General features: G+C 34.9%; 3 protein-coding genes across 6 annotated transcripts; 2 read left to right on the forward strand and 1 right to left on the reverse strand.

Moving 5' to 3' along the window:
- The first annotated feature begins 1,169 nt into the window (after nt 1-1,169).
- Nucleotides 1,170-4,156, forward strand: TBL2 (trichome birefringence-like protein (DUF828)). The gene is made up of 5 exons (XM_012992607.2): nt 1,170-2,375; nt 2,824-3,016; nt 3,114-3,304; nt 3,398-3,556; nt 3,639-4,156. Exons 1-5 carry the CDS (start codon nt 1,492-1,494, stop codon nt 3,970-3,972), a joined length of 1,761 nt encoding a protein of 586 aa, XP_012848061.2. The 5' UTR covers nt 1,170-1,491; the 3' UTR covers nt 3,973-4,156.
- A 4,817-nt stretch (nt 4,157-8,973) lies between these two features.
- Nucleotides 8,974-14,202, forward strand: LOC105968020 (homeobox protein knotted-1-like 6). Of its 4 annotated transcripts, none has more exons than XM_088826243.1 (6): nt 9,012-9,135; nt 9,337-9,638; nt 9,741-9,866; nt 9,963-10,074; nt 13,235-13,491; nt 13,573-14,202. In XM_088826243.1, the coding sequence occupies exons 2-6, from the start codon at nt 9,348-9,350 to the stop codon at nt 13,729-13,731; spliced, it is 945 nt and encodes a 314-aa protein (XP_088682369.1). In that variant the 5' UTR covers nt 9,012-9,135; nt 9,337-9,347; the 3' UTR covers nt 13,732-14,202. The 4 variants fall into 4 exon arrangements, with proteins under 4 accessions (XP_012848063.2, XP_088682368.1, XP_088682369.1 ...); XM_088826244.1 differs by having other exon boundaries at nt 9,036-9,135; nt 13,238-13,491; XM_012992609.2 differs by having other exon boundaries at nt 8,974-9,638.
- On the reverse strand, nt 13,448-16,826 carry LOC105968017 (cysteine-rich receptor-like protein kinase 2). Its single transcript, XM_012992605.2, has 7 exons — nt 15,671-16,826; nt 15,438-15,551; nt 15,181-15,320; nt 14,861-15,071; nt 14,546-14,780; nt 14,307-14,457; nt 13,448-14,205 (listed from the first exon to the last, which is right to left on the reverse strand). Exons 1-7 carry the CDS (start codon nt 16,425-16,427, stop codon nt 13,858-13,860), a joined length of 1,956 nt encoding a protein of 651 aa, XP_012848059.2. The 5' UTR covers nt 16,428-16,826; the 3' UTR covers nt 13,448-13,857.
- Between the last annotated feature and the right edge of the window lie 34 nt (nt 16,827-16,860).

The following is a 16,860-nucleotide window of genomic DNA, read 5'->3' on the forward strand; positions in this document are numbered from 1 at the left end:
ACACGATTTGGTATAACGGCCAATGATCTCACGTAATATTATTCCGTGATTTTAGGCAACGTATCAGCAAATCTCAAATCACGTATTAAAGGAATTAAATGCCGTTTAAAAATAAACAGGGGTATTAAAGGAAAATTATATAATATATTTTGCCAAGTTGGCAAAATTGGGTCTATCTCAAAAAGTGGAAAAAAAATTGGATCTACCTCATTAGAAAATATGAACAAGGGGGTTATCCCTAATAAACCCTTTATTTTATTTAGTTCATTATCTTTTTTCGCTATTTATTTAGACTGAATCGACTTTTACTCACTATTGATTAACTAATTAGTGTAAGTTAGTAATATATTTAATTTCTTGTATTATATTAGTATTAAAATTTTAGAATTTAGAATTGAATGTGGTTTATCAATAACATTCTTAATTTAGCTAAATTCAGAATTTAAAAATCATTAGTGTATTGACTAAGAATAGATGGAAATTGAAGGGCATATAGAAATATCTAGAGCACCTTTAAAGGGTTAAGGTGTTTGCAAAAGCTTTTAAAAACAACTTCTGAACTTTTCTTAGCTCGTAATCTATTTTTATGTATTTGCAAATTCACATTTTGATTTTAATTCTCTAAAAATAAGTTGTTTTAAACTTTTTTTTTTTTGAAAAAAATCTCAAAACCTATTTTTTCTATATGTGTCCATTTTCCAATATAGCTGCATTGCAATCTTCTGCTTTTAAATAAGCTTTCAAACATTATCTAAATTTTCCATCAAACAATGGAAAATAATATTTAAAAAAAATATAGGGTATATAGGGTCATTTATGTAATTTGAGAGATGAAATTACAAGGGTAAAAATTCCACAACGCCTTGCAAATTATGCGAAATAGTTCCGGCGTAAAAATTTAATGGTATCAACTAGATGATATATACACCAACCCTCATTAGGAGAGTTGGTACCTAGCCTTTACCGTTAGGGTAAAGTTCTAGGGTTCGAGCCCCCCGCCCTCTACTTCCCCTTGAATTTCCAAAAAAAAAAAAAAAAAAAAAAGGATGATATATACAATTTCTTTCATACAAGTGTTCTTTAATTATTCAAATTTAAAAAAAAAAAAAAAAAACACACAAGGGCAATACCGTCATTCACTAGTTGCATCTATTTCGCTCTCTTTCCATATCCAACATGAGAGAGAATCCTTACTGCCAACTCAAAAATCACCGCTTTTAAGTTTTAATAAATCTTCGTTTAATTAATTAACTTTCTTTCCTATTTCCGAAATCTCAAAACCCAAAAACAAAAAACAAAAACAAAACAATGATCTTCCCCTTTCCCTAGTAATCTCAGACCACCAACCCAACCCCTCCACAAAAACGAACACCACACAAAAACCTCAGACCCCCCGTACTGTATCCTCGTACACACACATTCACTGCGTGTTTGTGTGTGTGGTGTTTTTCTTCTGGTTTTTTTTTTTCGCTGTTAGTTATAAAAATCCGGATGGTGGGTTTTGGTTTTTCCTCTGGTTTATCCGCCATGGACTTGAAAAAACTCGCATTCCCAGATCAGATTCTCTCTTCTCCAAGAAGGAAGGTAGTTTCGCCATTTGGTTTCGGAGTTCTGTTATCTTTCATCGTTTTCTGTGCAGTATTGTTTAACATCTCATCCAAAGGTCCGTTATCTAACCCAGTATTTCAAGGGCTGTACAGTTTCGGTTCCCGTAAAAATAGCTCTTCCATTTCTTGGCCTTTCTCTGGTGTATTTAATAACTCTACTGCAAATGGTGGTAATGAAACTTCGGCTGTCAATAGTTTGAATGAAACCCTCTTGCCGAATTTCACGGCGAGTAACAAAAGTGTGGATTTAATCGAATCTGGAGAAAAAGGGAAGGTTTTTGAGAAAGCCCATTTGGGGAATGAGTCGAAAAATGGAAGCTTTAGTAAATTAAATGGGTCTCAGCCTGTTAAAAACCCAGTCTTGGTGAGTGATAGTGTGAACGGAACCGAATCGGGTGTCAATGAGTCGAAAAATGGAAGCTTTAGTAAATTAAATGGGTCCCAGCCTGTTAAAAATCCAATCTTGGTGGGTGATAGTGTGAACGGAACCGAATCGGATGTCGGGGGTTCGGTTAACGGTGGTTGTCTGGGGAGGGAATACTCCGGTGGGAATTCGTGTTTGGCGAAAATCGAATCTTCGGGTAATGGTAGATCTTACAAGAACTGTGACATCTTTAATGGTAAATGGGTGAGGGACGATTCGAAGCCGTATTATCCACCGGGTTCTTGCCCGTATATTGATAGGGATTTCGATTGCCACTCTAACGGGAGGCCGGATAGCGAATTTGTGAAATGGAGATGGCAGCCTTTTGATTGTGACATGCCTAGGTAATTCTTTTTTTTAATTGTTATTTCTGAGGATTAAATTGATTTTTCTATTATTGAACATAGTCAAATGAGTATGTGTATATTTAGTTGTTGATAAGTTTTTAATTCATTTAATAATAATTGGGTTACTAAGTTTGTGTGTATAGTTGTTGATGAGAATGATGATGACCTTACGTTTCTTGTTCTGTTTCTGGTTATGGTGATGTAATCATCAAGAAATCATTCGTGTTGTTATCGTGATCTTAATTATAGTACGGCATGTTAATTATTCGTGTATTTACCTAATCTCGTTGCATTATATATATTATTTAAAGTTCGACAATATTATACTGCTTTTAGTGCTTTTTAAACTTCTTTAAGAGCCTTCACCGGTTCTTTACTATTCTTGAAAGTCATTTAGCCATTCAATGTGTATATATATGCTGCTGACAAAATTGACTTTCCTCAGGTTAAACGTGACTAATTTTCTCGAGATACTTAGAGGGAAAAAACTCGTTTTCGTCGGAGATTCTCTAAACAGGAACATGTGGGAATCTCTGGTTTGCGTACTTCGCCATGGCGTTGAAGACAAGAACCGTGTTTATGAAATATCCGGGAGGCACGAGTTCAAAAAGAAAGGCTTTTACGCTTTCAGATTTGAGGCATGTTCTATATATCTATCTATCCTCTTTAAATTGCGAATGAATAAATTAAATAGAAAACATAGATTTTTACGTACCCTGTCTGTATATTTTGCAGGATTATAACTGCTCGATTGATTTCGTTAGTTCTCCTTTCCTTGTCAAAGAATCATCCTTTAATGGAAAAAACGGCTCTTTCGAGACACTGAGGCTCGATTTAATGGATGGTACAACATCCATGTACCATGATGCTGATGTCATCATATTCAATACCGGCCATTGGTGGACTCATGAGAAAACCTCTCGTGGGTTAGTTTCGTAAATAAATTAAATATTACCATTTATTTTGCAAATTCGGCATTTAGTTATATCCGTTTTTTTTTTTTTTTTCTTTTTTCTCAGGGAAGGGTATTACCAAGAAGGTAATCATGTACACCCAAGACTTAAAGTTTTGGAAGCGTACAAAAGGGCGATCATCACATGGGCAAAATGGGTCGATAAGAACATCGATAGCAACAAAACCGAAGTTATTTTCCGAGGATATTCCGTCACTCATTTTAGGTAAAATATCATTTTCCTTTAATTTTTTTCGTTCATATTTCATATGACATGGATTTTCATATTTCGGAAATTTTATTTGCAGGGGTGGACCGTGGAATTCGGGGGGTCAGTGCAACAAGGAAACCGAGCCAATATTCAACGATACTTATTTAGCAAAGTACCCTTCGAAAATGAGGATTCTTGAATACGTGCTAAAGGATATGAAAACACCCGTAACTTATTTAAATATAAGTCGGCTCACGGATTATCGAAAAGACGGCCACCCTTCGATTTACAGACCCGATTATCAGGCGGCACAGCAAGAAGTGCACGCGCAAGATTGCAGCCACTGGTGTTTGCCAGGTGTACCGGATACTTGGAACGAGTTGCTTTATGTTTCTCTCTTGAAGAGTGTACTTGGATCTTTGCGAAACTGAAAATTCGTTGCTTTTTCGGTGTTCGGTTTTTTTTTTTTTTTTTTTTTAAATGTGTAATTCCCACTTATTTTTAATATTTATTATCGTATATAGTCGGAAAGATGGCCCGTGTATTTAATTTTATCTCGAATCGAAATGTATCATGTTTTAACTTTTGTAACATTATTTTGAAGCAACACACACACACACACACACACACATATATATATATATATATATATATATATATATATATATATATATATATATATATATATATATATATATATATATATATATATAAATGAAATTTGTTTTGTGGGATAATAAAATTATCTTATTCCACGCAGAAATGAAAAATACAGGATAGAAATAAAAGAACAGAATATTAAAAAGCCAAGAGAAGACTCGATCGCGATCGCGCCGGAGAGTCTATGCCGTGACGTGACTTGCCGATCTGCCGGAAAACTTGCCGATAAACCTCTGCAAATAATTAAACCCCATCTTCACACACTAATTAAATCAGGGCTAATTAATTAATTAAGCAGGATAATTAATGGGCAAATTAATTACACCAGCAAAACTAGTAGAAGAGCAATATGATAAAATATTTATTATTGCTTCTCATATCACACTCCAGTTTGCCACTGTTTTTCATCGATCAAGATCCACGTAATGCTTCGTTCCAGAACATTCTAGACTTTCACCACCTTCTTCTTATGCTCAAGTGTGTTTTTCTTCTGTGTGTGTGTGTGTGTGTGTGTGTGATGAGGAGTGTACGAGGAAGTTGTGTCTGGATATACAGGGCTTTATATAAGCTTTAATTTCACTAGCTTAATTATTATGACATCATCATTTTCATTTATTTATTTTATTATAATTATTATTAATATCATCATCATCCACTAGCTGCCTTAATAATTCACTTTTCTTGTCTGATGCATAGTTCCACCATTAAAGTTCTTCTACGTGGAATATCGCACGTGTATTTTTTATTTTTATGTTTTGAAAAAACAAAGAAAAAACTTAGTATTTGCAGATCTAATATTAAAAAAAGAAAAAAACAAAAAATCAAAACTATTATTTAGCTACAACGCTCTCATATATTTACTAAATTTACCATGATATTTTTTTTGAAATATTCTAAGAGTTGATAATTTTTTATTTGCAAAGAAAGAACCGACAACCAACTATATAAGTGCATTGGGTAAATCTATGTATAGTAGTTCACAAATCATACGAAATACATAAATCACGATTGGCTAACCATGTGTGACAAGTTAGACCTAACGATCGTTGACAAAAATATTCAAACGTGTATCAATTGACACAGATTCGTCTGCTTTAACCGTTAGTGGATTCCTTGCGGTACTATAAGAGTTAATATTGAGATAAATGTGGAATATGGTGATTGGTTTCGATAATGGATTCCCTTCACTTTTCCACTACACCAGTAAATCCACTAATTATATTGATGTGTCGCCCATTAACATAGATACATAATAAACTTATTTATTTATAATTTATTGTTAATGACATCTAACCCTGATTAAGCTATGTAACTGTAGTATTAGGAGCAATAAATCAGTTGAAAACTCATATTAAATTTTTATTTAATATAAACAAACATGTTTCAATAATAATTAAAATATTTAATATAAACAAACATATAGAATAAGCAAAATACTTACTTGGGATTTGTAAATATAGTAAAAAAGAGAGAAGTTAGCTTTTGAAAAATGAAAATGAAAAGGAGCGTCGAGTTCAATTGGCCGACACCAAAATCGTATAAATATATGAAAAGTGATAAATTTCAGATAAACTAGTATTGGGACATTGTTACCCAAGTCACCATTGCTTTTTTTTTTTTTTTTTTTTAATTATAATTCTTCTATTTATATTTTACAAATTCAAAGAAAGGTTTTATTTATGTATTTATTTTTGGATATTCAAGATAGAGAAATTGACGGAGGAGACTAATTAAATAATTAATATTGATTTTGATAATTTTATTGAGTTTTAAGAGCAACTCCAATGCTAAATATCAAAATTGGATTATCAAATGCTCATTTGATATTTAAGATAATATTTTAAAATATATTTAACATTCATCTACTCCAACCATGGTTATCAAATTTTATTATCAATTGGAAGTTTTTTGATAATTTTATATGTAATTGACACGTGTCAATTTGTGAATGGCTGGTTAGGTAGTTATTTTTTTGATAACTCAATTTGCAGGAAGTATTTTTATATTCAAAAATGAGAAATATCAAAATACAAACCCATTTTAATAACCCCTTTGGAGAACATAATTTTTAAATTTTAGGAGTCAAATGGTAGTTAAGAGATTTGATAACTCATTTAATAACAACTCCATTGGAGTTGCTCTAATAGGAAAATTTAGATTTATTTGAGGGTTTTATAGATGATACGTCCATTGAAATACAGTTGATGAACTTAAACCTTTGATCTATACATAATAACACACACTCGTATGTATGATTACTTCGTGAATATTTATTTATATAGATCTACGGTTTAAAATCGCCCAGTGAAATACACCAGGTGTAGAATCTCATAAAGTTAATGTTTCTATTATTTTATGTTTTTTAAATAATGTAATAAATGTACAAGATTTAGATGACCAATTCATAAGTGGGCCCATTAAGAAAATACCTGCCGAAGGAGGCCTCCAGCCCAAATCAGTTTTCAAGAGATCTTTTAGTCCAATGGATCCAACACCAAAATATGGAAATTCATTATTATATACATTTTTTCACCCAAACGATAGGAAAATTTTAACTAAATTGAGGGGTAATGGTGGAATTTTACATTAATTAGGTCAAATTTATACTAAAAACATATATATCCACTCACCAATATAGATTTTTGTGTTACGCTAGTAATTGTCATATCATATGTAATCCGAAACAATTTCAACCATATCGGCCCATTAAGCGTGTCCGGCCCATAATGGTAAAAGCCCACATCAAATGGTCGTCTTTCACACCCCGTGGAATTAGGCTCCCGCGCGTAACCTCCGACGAGCGAGACAAACATTGAGTAAGCGAGAGAATGAGCGACTGCGAGCTAGCAAGATGATTGTTGACAATAAACTAGTGAGAGAGTCAATCGCCTAAGCCATGTGTCAACATTTAATGCACGTCTAATCTATATTTCACTGCTCACCTGAAAAGACGTAAATATAATTGACGGATTTGAAATCCGGATATATTTCACTAAGATGATTAGACAGCAGGTTTAACTGAAATGAATAATGAACTGAATTCTTGATTAATTCAAATTGGACTAAATATCCAACACTAAGGAATTAAAGTAAATACTAAAGGGAAAGTATAAGGAAAAAGTTTGAGACGAGGATAAATATAGGTTTTTGCAAATAAATACAGATCACACACATATCATGGAATAACACAATCTTTATGGATACCATTACTATTAAATTTTATCTTGGTTTTAGGTCAATTAAGGAAGAAAAAAAAGGGAAAAAAGAAAAAGAAAAGAAAAAAAAAAAGATAATGGGAATGTTGTTCCATACCTCCATGATTACCATGATAATAATTAATAATTCTTTTGATGAATATTTTCTCTTCTATTTCTGTCTCATTGAAAGCCATATTAAATATGACCACTTTCTCCCAAAATTGGCTATAGTCTTGAAGAATCTTTGTATCTTTTGACCATGTATAATAAACACTCAAATACTATGTCATGTATTTATAATTTTATACCCAATTGCAATAAAGTACATTATTCAACACATTTGGTTTTTATTCAGTTCATGAGATACTACGATCGTGTGGTTTTAAACCGTAGATGTATAAAACCGTATTTATTCTTCCGTTTCCCTTAGTAAAAGTAATTGATTTCAACTCGGAGCAAATATTTGCAAATAAAATGAGCCAACTGTTCACGGCTTCGTCGTCAAAATTTCTTTTATGATTTTTCACAAGAAACTCGAATAAGTACTAATATTTATTGACTTTAATAAGAAAAACTAAAGATATTTCTATAATTAATTCAAATTTATAACAAATGACAAACATATATTAGATTAGAATAAATAAATTAAAATAAATCCCATTCAAGAATAGGAAACTTCAAAAATTGACCCATTGTATTCCAAATTATAATTATATTTTGATTGCATTTTCAAGTTTAGATAAACATATGGTTAGGGCCGTAACCCGGGTCATGTACACCATATGATTTCTAACCATCTATGCTGCACGGACACTTCTAGAAGGTGAAGAGTCCCCGTATCCGATACTTGGACACTCGGACACCCTCGGATACTTCTCGGACACCCGTGTCGGGCCGTGTCGTAATTTCGCTAAAAATAGGACACCCGTGTCGGGCAGTGTCCACAATTTTAAAAAAGTTGGGACACTTCTCTTATGTTTTAAGAGGGAGCCCTAACAAAAAAAATGCGCATTTTCTTTTCTCTATAATACAGATTTCCTCTGTTTTCTTTGTGAGTCCACCAAAAACTCCAAAAGTCTAGCATGCGACGGCGACCAAGAACACGAGCAACAAGGGCGAGCCGTTCTCTTATGCGATGACGACTTATACATATTTTTACAATTTCTAAATGTACCCTTATATTTTTATTATTTATAAATATACCCCTATATTTTTTATATTTACGCGTATCCGCCGCGTGTCCGTATCCTAATTTTTTGGAAATGCCGTATTACCGTATCCGTATCCGCGTATCGGCGTGTCCACATATCCGTGTCCGTGCAGCATAGCTAACCATGCATTGATGTGGTTAAATAATTACTCACTAACCACATATACACATGAATATATGTGATTATGTGCAGCTCAACGGTTAATAATCATCGGGTGTATTTTACCGAATATTGGATACAAACATTGTAGTAATTCTTCTTAGTATTTACTATTTATCTAAAAGAAAATAAAAGGGATAGACATAATAAAAAAAAAAAATAATAATAATAAAAAAAAAAAACCCTAATACGGTGATGAATTAATAATAGAAAACGTGGGCCTCAGCTTCAAGGACTTAGAGCATCTCCATTCTTTGTTTGTTCTCCATTGTATAATCACACACTCCTCCACCACCACCACCACCACCACCACCACCTCCTCCTCCGGCATAGACCATCACCACTTCTGTAATAAACTCCGAAGCTGGTACCCTAAACCTTGATTCTTTTTTTTTTTTTTTTTTTTTTTTATTGCTTGTATATATCTTTAAAAAGTCCTGAAAAAATTAAAACAAATATTTTCAGAGCTTGCAATAAGCATATATATATATATATATATATATATATATATATATAAATATATATATGGACGGCATGTGTGGGGTTGATTCAACAGAATATATCGCAGACAAGGCTTTAATGTCACCGGAGAATCTTATGATACCAATGGAATATCATCAATATCACTACAACCCCGATGATCATAATCCGCCGCCGCCGCCGCATCACCACCACCAGCAGACGACGGTGTTTGGATCATCGGGGTTCCAATATTACAGCTCTGCAGTAGTAACATCTGATCAAGATCAAGAATCAGTTTCCATCAATAATAATAATCAAGATGATGACGTGGCATCCTTGATGAAGGCCAAGATCGCCTCACACCCTTCCTTCCCAAAACTCCTCCATGCCTATATTGATTGCCAAAAGGTTTTATTTATTCATTCATTTAATCATTATAAACTGATAAAACTTATTGATACGGTGATCGACGACAGCTAGCTGTGTATAATTTAATTTAATTTTGTGCAGTTTGGAGCACCGCCGGAGATAGTGTATATGCTGGATGAAATCATGATGATGAGAGAGAAACAACATCAGTACGCCGCCGTTTCATCCATTCGCTTAGGAGTCGATCCTCAACTCGACCACTTCATGGTCTTCAATTAATTAATCTTTCTTTCTTTCTTTCTCCTGTTTTTTTCATTTCCTTTTGTCTGATGATATGATATATATATGTTTGATGTAATACAGGAAAGCTATTGTGAGATACTGGTAAAGTACAAATCTGACCTATCAAGGCCCTTTGATGAAGCTACTTCCTTCCTCCACAAACTCCACTCCCAACTCCTGCATCTTTGCAACGGTACCTCTCTCTCTCTCTCTCTCTCTCTCTCTTACACACACACACACACACACACACAGAATAGTTACAAAAAGGTTTCTGCTGCGACGTACCCTAAAAACCCTAAACTTGAAAGAGAGGTCATATTATATTCCTTCTGATGAATTGAAGGGAGCTGCCCTGGTTTTCCTTGTATGTATATGTATATATGTGTGTGTGTGTGTGTTTATATATATATGTGTTGCTTGGGTGTATGTATAGGAAAGAGTAGTAAACCTTAAAACGAAAGGGAAAGTGAAGTGGGATTCTGTGCTAATAAGTAGCTACAAACATGACTTCCCAACAGTAGTTTTGTAGTTATTACACTAGCTCATTTCTCCATTTCTTCCTTGTCGTAATTAATTGGCAGTCTACCTTTCATTCATCTTTTGTTTTTCGTGTCAGAGCAAATATAAAATATATTTTTAAAAGCTTGCCAATAAATCACAGCTACGGATTTTGATTTGACCTATCAATGCAAGATTATATTATTTATATATATATTTTTTTTTATTCAATTTACCACATTTACCCTCCAATATTTGAAAGATTATTCACATGCATATATGTTAAATCTGAGATAAATTATGTAAAATCGTTAATTGTTCTTCATATAATGCACAAGAGTTCTTAGCAAATTACCAAATAAACTAATTAAAAAATAAATTAAAAAAAGAAAGAAAGATATATAGCTATAAAAATGACCTAGCTAGATGAAGGTAAATTAAACCAAAATGGATTAATTAAATTTCTTAAGTACTGCAAATGATCACCCCTAGTATAATTATATTTTTATTCATTTTTCTCTTTAAATGTAGTTAATGTACTTCATTATATATGGTTCACAAGTTATAACACATACAAAAATAGTTGACTAGTTCATGTGTTGTTGGCTGAGGTTAAGTGCTAATTGGTTGGCACTTAAAGCAATGTTTTCTTGTACGTGTTAATTGGTAGTAATTAAATCATTTCACATGAAGATCATATATTTACTTTAGGATCCTTATAAATTATGATTTATTATCGTATAAAATGGTCATACGCGCGCGAATCGTACTGTAGTGTCACATGAGATAATTCGGGCGCACCTGGATTTAATAATTCCTTCGTTTATTATTTCGTGTGCGTTTTAGATCGTTCTTTCTTGTGCCAGCTTGCATTAAACAACGAGCATAAACTGTACGTACTTAAGTCAGTTAAGTGTGGTTAAGTACAAATCGGGATCTATTATTAAAAAAAAAAAAACCGCATGAACAAATCTTATTAACTACTTAGTTAAAAAAAAAAATCATAATTATTTAAATAACTATTTATCCAATGAAAAAAGATGTTGTCTGAATCTCCAAATGTGTGGAGGTCATGTGTGAGTTTATTAGTTTATATGTATAGTAACAGCCTTACAAGTACAAAACCCTTTTTTTTTTTTTTTCCAGATGTGTTAGTTTCTAGTTTTAGCTGTCCTTGTTTTTGGGCTTAATCTTGTTTTCTGAACTCAATCTTAAAAATGCTTTTAAGCTCTTAATTAATCGTAATTAATTAAGATGTACTTAGGAGGCACAAACGAGGTTGTCCACTTCGGTGTTGAATCATCATCAGCACATTTTCACGTGCATTTCATATTTAGCTAGTGTTAAGGTACATGTGTTCCAAGATGCTGTCTCCCCTCTCCCTTAATAACATTTTTTTTTCGCCTTAATTATTTGTTCAATCCAAATATGGTTCTTGATTGTGTGTCATACATGTAATTTGATCTAATTGCTAATGTTTTGATTCGTTTTCGGGATTATTTTTCATTTTATTTTGGAGAAATATGTTTTGAGGGAATCATTTGAGAACGAAAGTAATGTTTGTTTATATAGTAGGACATCCATAAATTAATAACCTTGCTTGAATAATAGCGGTAAAAACTTACTGAATTATCAGTTTGATATTTTAAAATTTCGCTGAATTAATAGAATTTTGCTAGGCACGACTATATTAATTTATAGATGTTTAAGTCTAATTTTAGATGAGATAAAATACATTGCAACGGTCAGATCATATTGTGTTGGAAAAATGCAATGTGGAAGAAGAATCTGAAAAATAGAATGAAAGTGAAATGAAAACCAAGCTAAACATTCTAGTAGTGTTCACACTGTCCTAGTTTTAACACTAAAAATCGTCTTGAAATTGTTTTTAGTATTTTAATTTTTTTTCACTTAATTAGTGTGTGACAGAAGAGTTGCACTGGGAATTGTCTGAATTTTGATGAAGGTTATATGAAAGTAAAGGTGTGTGCATGAACCAAACTAGTTGATTATCACGATTCGTGTTATTATTTTATTTAATTTATGCGTGTATATTTTTTGTGGTATGTGTGTTGTGTGTGCGTGTGTTTGTGTGTGAGAGAGAGAGAGAGAGAGAGAGGGAAAAGCCCGGATAAGGCGGGTGGTGTTTTTTCTTTCACATGGGACGCCCGGGGTTTACGCTGAAGCCCGGCCCACCACACGAACTTGCTCTCGTATTTAATTGCATAAATACTGTCCACATTTATTACTATCTATGGCCCATATTTAAAGTTTTCCTGGGCCCATTTGGGCCCACCAATATAAATGGGTAAATTACGGAAACTCCGTGAACTTAGTTAAATTAGGAAAAATGACCCACCTACCCGTAATTACTAAAATCCCCCCCCCCCTCCGATGTTTTTTTCCGTCTTGCATTGACCCCTTACGGTGTAATTTTTCACAGAATCCTTTTAATTCTGGTTAATATGTCCTGAAAAATGTCAATTCTACCCCTGCCAACGTAGCATTTCTTTACGCTACTTTTTAAACAAAAAAATTACTCTCAGATGGATAATAGTGTACTAAAAATTTGTGAGTGTATCGTTTAAGAAAAAGTTGCTTGTAAAGCCTCCCCGAGGGAAATTTTTGCCTTTAAAAAGTAGCATAAGAAATGCCACGTTAGTAGGGGTAGAATCGGCATTTTCTGGGAAATATTATTTGGAATGAAAAAAATTCCACGAAAAGTCATACAGTTTCTTGCGAAATTATATATATAAGCATGATTGAAGGTATTGATTAACTTGCATGGTTAGATGCATGTAACATATCGATTCTTAAACTAAATAACATTTCCGAATTCGTTTCTCGGGTACTAGTAGACGACGTTTCACCGTGGTCGGACGAGGAGTTGAGCAAAGAAGTCGATACAGACAACATAGAAAATGGAGAACTAACAACGAAAAGTAGCGAAGAAGGACAGCTAAAAGAGAAGCTCGTACGTATGTACGGCAGCCACATCAGCAGCCTGAAACACGAATTTTCGAAGAAGAAGAAGAAAGGTAAACTACCAAAGGAGGCAAGGCAAACTCTTCTCCAATGGTGGAATTTGCACTGCAAATGGCCTTATCCCACGGTATTTCGTTATTACATAATCGTCGTCATTATTTTATCAATAATTACAAGAATTTATTAATTATTACAAAAATATACGCAGGAATGTGATAAAATAGCACTAGCTGAATCGACGGGGCTCGACCAGAAGCAAATAAACAACTGGTTCATAAATCAACGGAAACGCCACTGGAAATCGCCCGAGAATATGCAGTTGGCTGTTTTCGATAATCTCTCACCACATTTCTTCTTACAAGACTGATCTTCGATAATCTCCCGTATTTAATATTTTTGCCCGTTGTTCTGTTTCTTGTCTTTATTTGCATTACGAAACCGATACTATATAGTAGAACGGATCGGTACTTTTTTAAAATCGAAAATATAAATGTCACCTGGGAAAGAATATACTCTGTGACATGCTGGCAGCCGAATCAGAATTCCCGTAATCGAGGGGCGGAGATGGGTGTTCATTCGTTCCGTTGAGTTCCATCGTGTTATCGTCCACAAAAGGCGGACTAGTTGGTGCAGGAAGATCTTCGTCCTTCTTCACCAGCATCTCCAATGCCTTTGACATCGACGGTCTCAACGAAGCGATCTCTTGGGTGCACAGTAGTCCCACGTGCACCACGCGTAGAATATCATTTCTCGTCTCAATATTGTAATTGTAATTGTGCGACGTTACTAAGTTCGGGTCGAAAATCTCTTCCACCGTCCTTTGTTGGAACCGCTTCCATGTCTGCATTATATTAATAAAATAAAATAAAGTGCGACGCTGTTGAATATAAAATGATTGAAATGCTGACGTGTGCGATTCTTCTAGAAGGTTCTAGAACTTACGATAGTCACCAAACTTTCTGCGTACACCGAAGTATTACTTCTGTTGTTCTGTCTGCCGGTGACTATTTCGAGCAAGAGCACACCGAAGCTGTACACATCTGCCTTTTCTGTTAACTGGCCGTGTGCTAAGTATTCAGGCGCCATATATCCCCTGCAATATTGGGAATTTATAACTTATAACACTGTCGAAGAAGCTTCTAGAAACTTCCGGAAAGTCGTTATATTATATATATACTTACAATGTTCCGGCTATAGCGGTGCTGATGTGGCTTTTATCTTCTTGAAACGACCTAGCTAGTCCGAAATCAGCGATTTTAGCACGAAGTCTCGAGTCTAATAAAATGTTGCTTGCTTTTATGTCTCGGTGGATGATTCTTGCATTGCTGTTTTCGTGGAGGTAGACTAATCCTTCGGCTGTTCCGATTATTATCTCGAATCTTTTTTCCCAGTTTAACCCTTTGCCTTTGTTCGAATCTATTTACTCATCCGATATAAATTACACGTCAAAACAAGAAAAAAAATTAAAATATAGGATAAAATATAAAAAATCAGACCGAAGATGAAGCGATCGAGGCTCGTGTTAGGCAAGAACTCGTAAACGAGTAGACTTTCTGGACCCGAGCAACTGCAACCCAAGAGTCTAACTAGGTTTTTGTGTTCGACCGAGCTTATGATTTTGACTTCGTTGTAGAAATCGGATGCTCTGTGTTTGTTGTTGAAGAAGAGCCTCTTCACCGCAATTTCTCTTCCGTCTGGCAAAACTCCCTGCACTTTTATACATTTTACAACAAAAACACACACACACACACATTCCGTTTTCGGACATTTTAATAATTAAATTAAATAGTACTACTTTTTTCGGATTCGGGACTACCTTGTAGACGGTACCGAATCCGCCTCGGCCGAGCTTGTTAGCTTCATCGAAGGACGCGGTGGCTTTTTCGAGTGTCGAATATTTGAAGTTCAAGCTGCTGTCGTTTAGCGTTTTCGCGTATTTTTTGGTGTCATCTGAGCCTGGAAATTGAAACAATGGAGTTTGTAACAAAAAGAATCAGATTTAATTTTTCTGACATGAATATTATTGAAATTAAATTAGACAATTTAATTAAACATAATATATAATATTTAAACCTTTTCTTTTCCTTTGAATAATTCTCTGCTTCCATGTATAAACTCCAATTACTGCTCCTATGATTAAAACTGCCGCCGCACTAACACATGCCATCACAATTACTATTATTCTTTCTGCAATTTCCAAAAAAAAAGAAAATCAGACACAAAAAAAAAAATTAAAAAACATGGTTTTTTTTTTTTTTTTTTTTTTTTTTAATTTTTATATATTTTATATTTTATTTTTGATATACCTTTTGAATTCCGATTTTGAGGAATAGGATTAAGGAAATTAGTGTTGGAGTATCTCAAAAAACAGCCGGCGTTCAGTGCTCGACCGTTCGACAAAGGCAAACATTTCATTACCGACGAAGAAGCTTTCTTCAGACAGCTTCTGCAAGCACTCGCGTTTAGTGTCCTCCAGCAATCGGCCAATACATAAGCCGACCCGTTTCCGTCACCGGAAACCGCCACCTCAGCCCGACCGTACCCGTTCTTTTCGGGGGCCATTAAAACGGCGTCGTTCAAAGCCCGCCTGACCGACTCCGGAAACGCGGGGCCCGTCCGGGTTTCGTTCCCGCATACGGCGACGTCGTTCGGGCCGGAGTACTCGTGGAAGAAGCTGTAGTTCTCGGCCCGCATGAAGCAGCCGTCGAGGAATATTCTGCCGCCGTTGGCCGGGAAGCACTGGGGGAGGACGGTGCGGGCCTCGGCGTAGCAGAGGACGCAGTCGAGCGGGGAGAGGTCGCCGTAGCACTGGGCGAGACCGTAGTTGGTGTCGATGTTGCCAGGGCCCGTTACTGAAAGCCCGAAGCCCGAATTCCGGATTTGGGCGCTGATGTTTTCCATGGTGGCGACGAAGTTGGGCACGTAGAGGGTGGCGTTGTGCTCCGATTGCTCGCCGCAGATGAGCTTCACGGTCTTGGATCTCGGGTCGGACCATGTTGGATCCGGCAACACCATCAGAATCACGGCCATTAGTAGTGCAGTATTAATCATGATTATCTTCATCTTTGATTCTTATTAATTTTCACATAGCTCAACGTATATATTTTCGCAACTGAGTGAAGCAAGAAAGTCAACTACATGTTGACTTTTTTTTAAAAAAAACTGAAAAATTACAATCAAGAAGCAGAAAATTAAAGAAGATGGGCACAATAATGAATATCACCAAACATACAAGAGAGGAGGAGCCGACCATATTAAATTTTCAGAAGAGGAAAAAAATTTGACCCCACTGCCATAATTAGTAGCCAGCTGACACGTGAGACTTACACCTCACTCATAGAAATTACCATATTTACCCTTTTTCTTGATCTTAGTTACATATATGAAGATTGAAATATAGGAAGAAAAAAAAAATGAAGTAGATTGGATTTCCACTTGCACCAACTTGTTTGAATGAACGTTGGGTCGAAAGGGACTTTCAAACAGCGTCTTGTGT

Source organism: Erythranthe guttata, chromosome 12 (assembly GCF_056151865.1).
Source record: "Erythranthe guttata isolate IM_541 chromosome 12, IM_541, whole genome shotgun sequence".
Classification (NCBI taxonomy): Eukaryota; Viridiplantae; Streptophyta; class Magnoliopsida; order Lamiales; family Phrymaceae; genus Erythranthe; species Erythranthe guttata.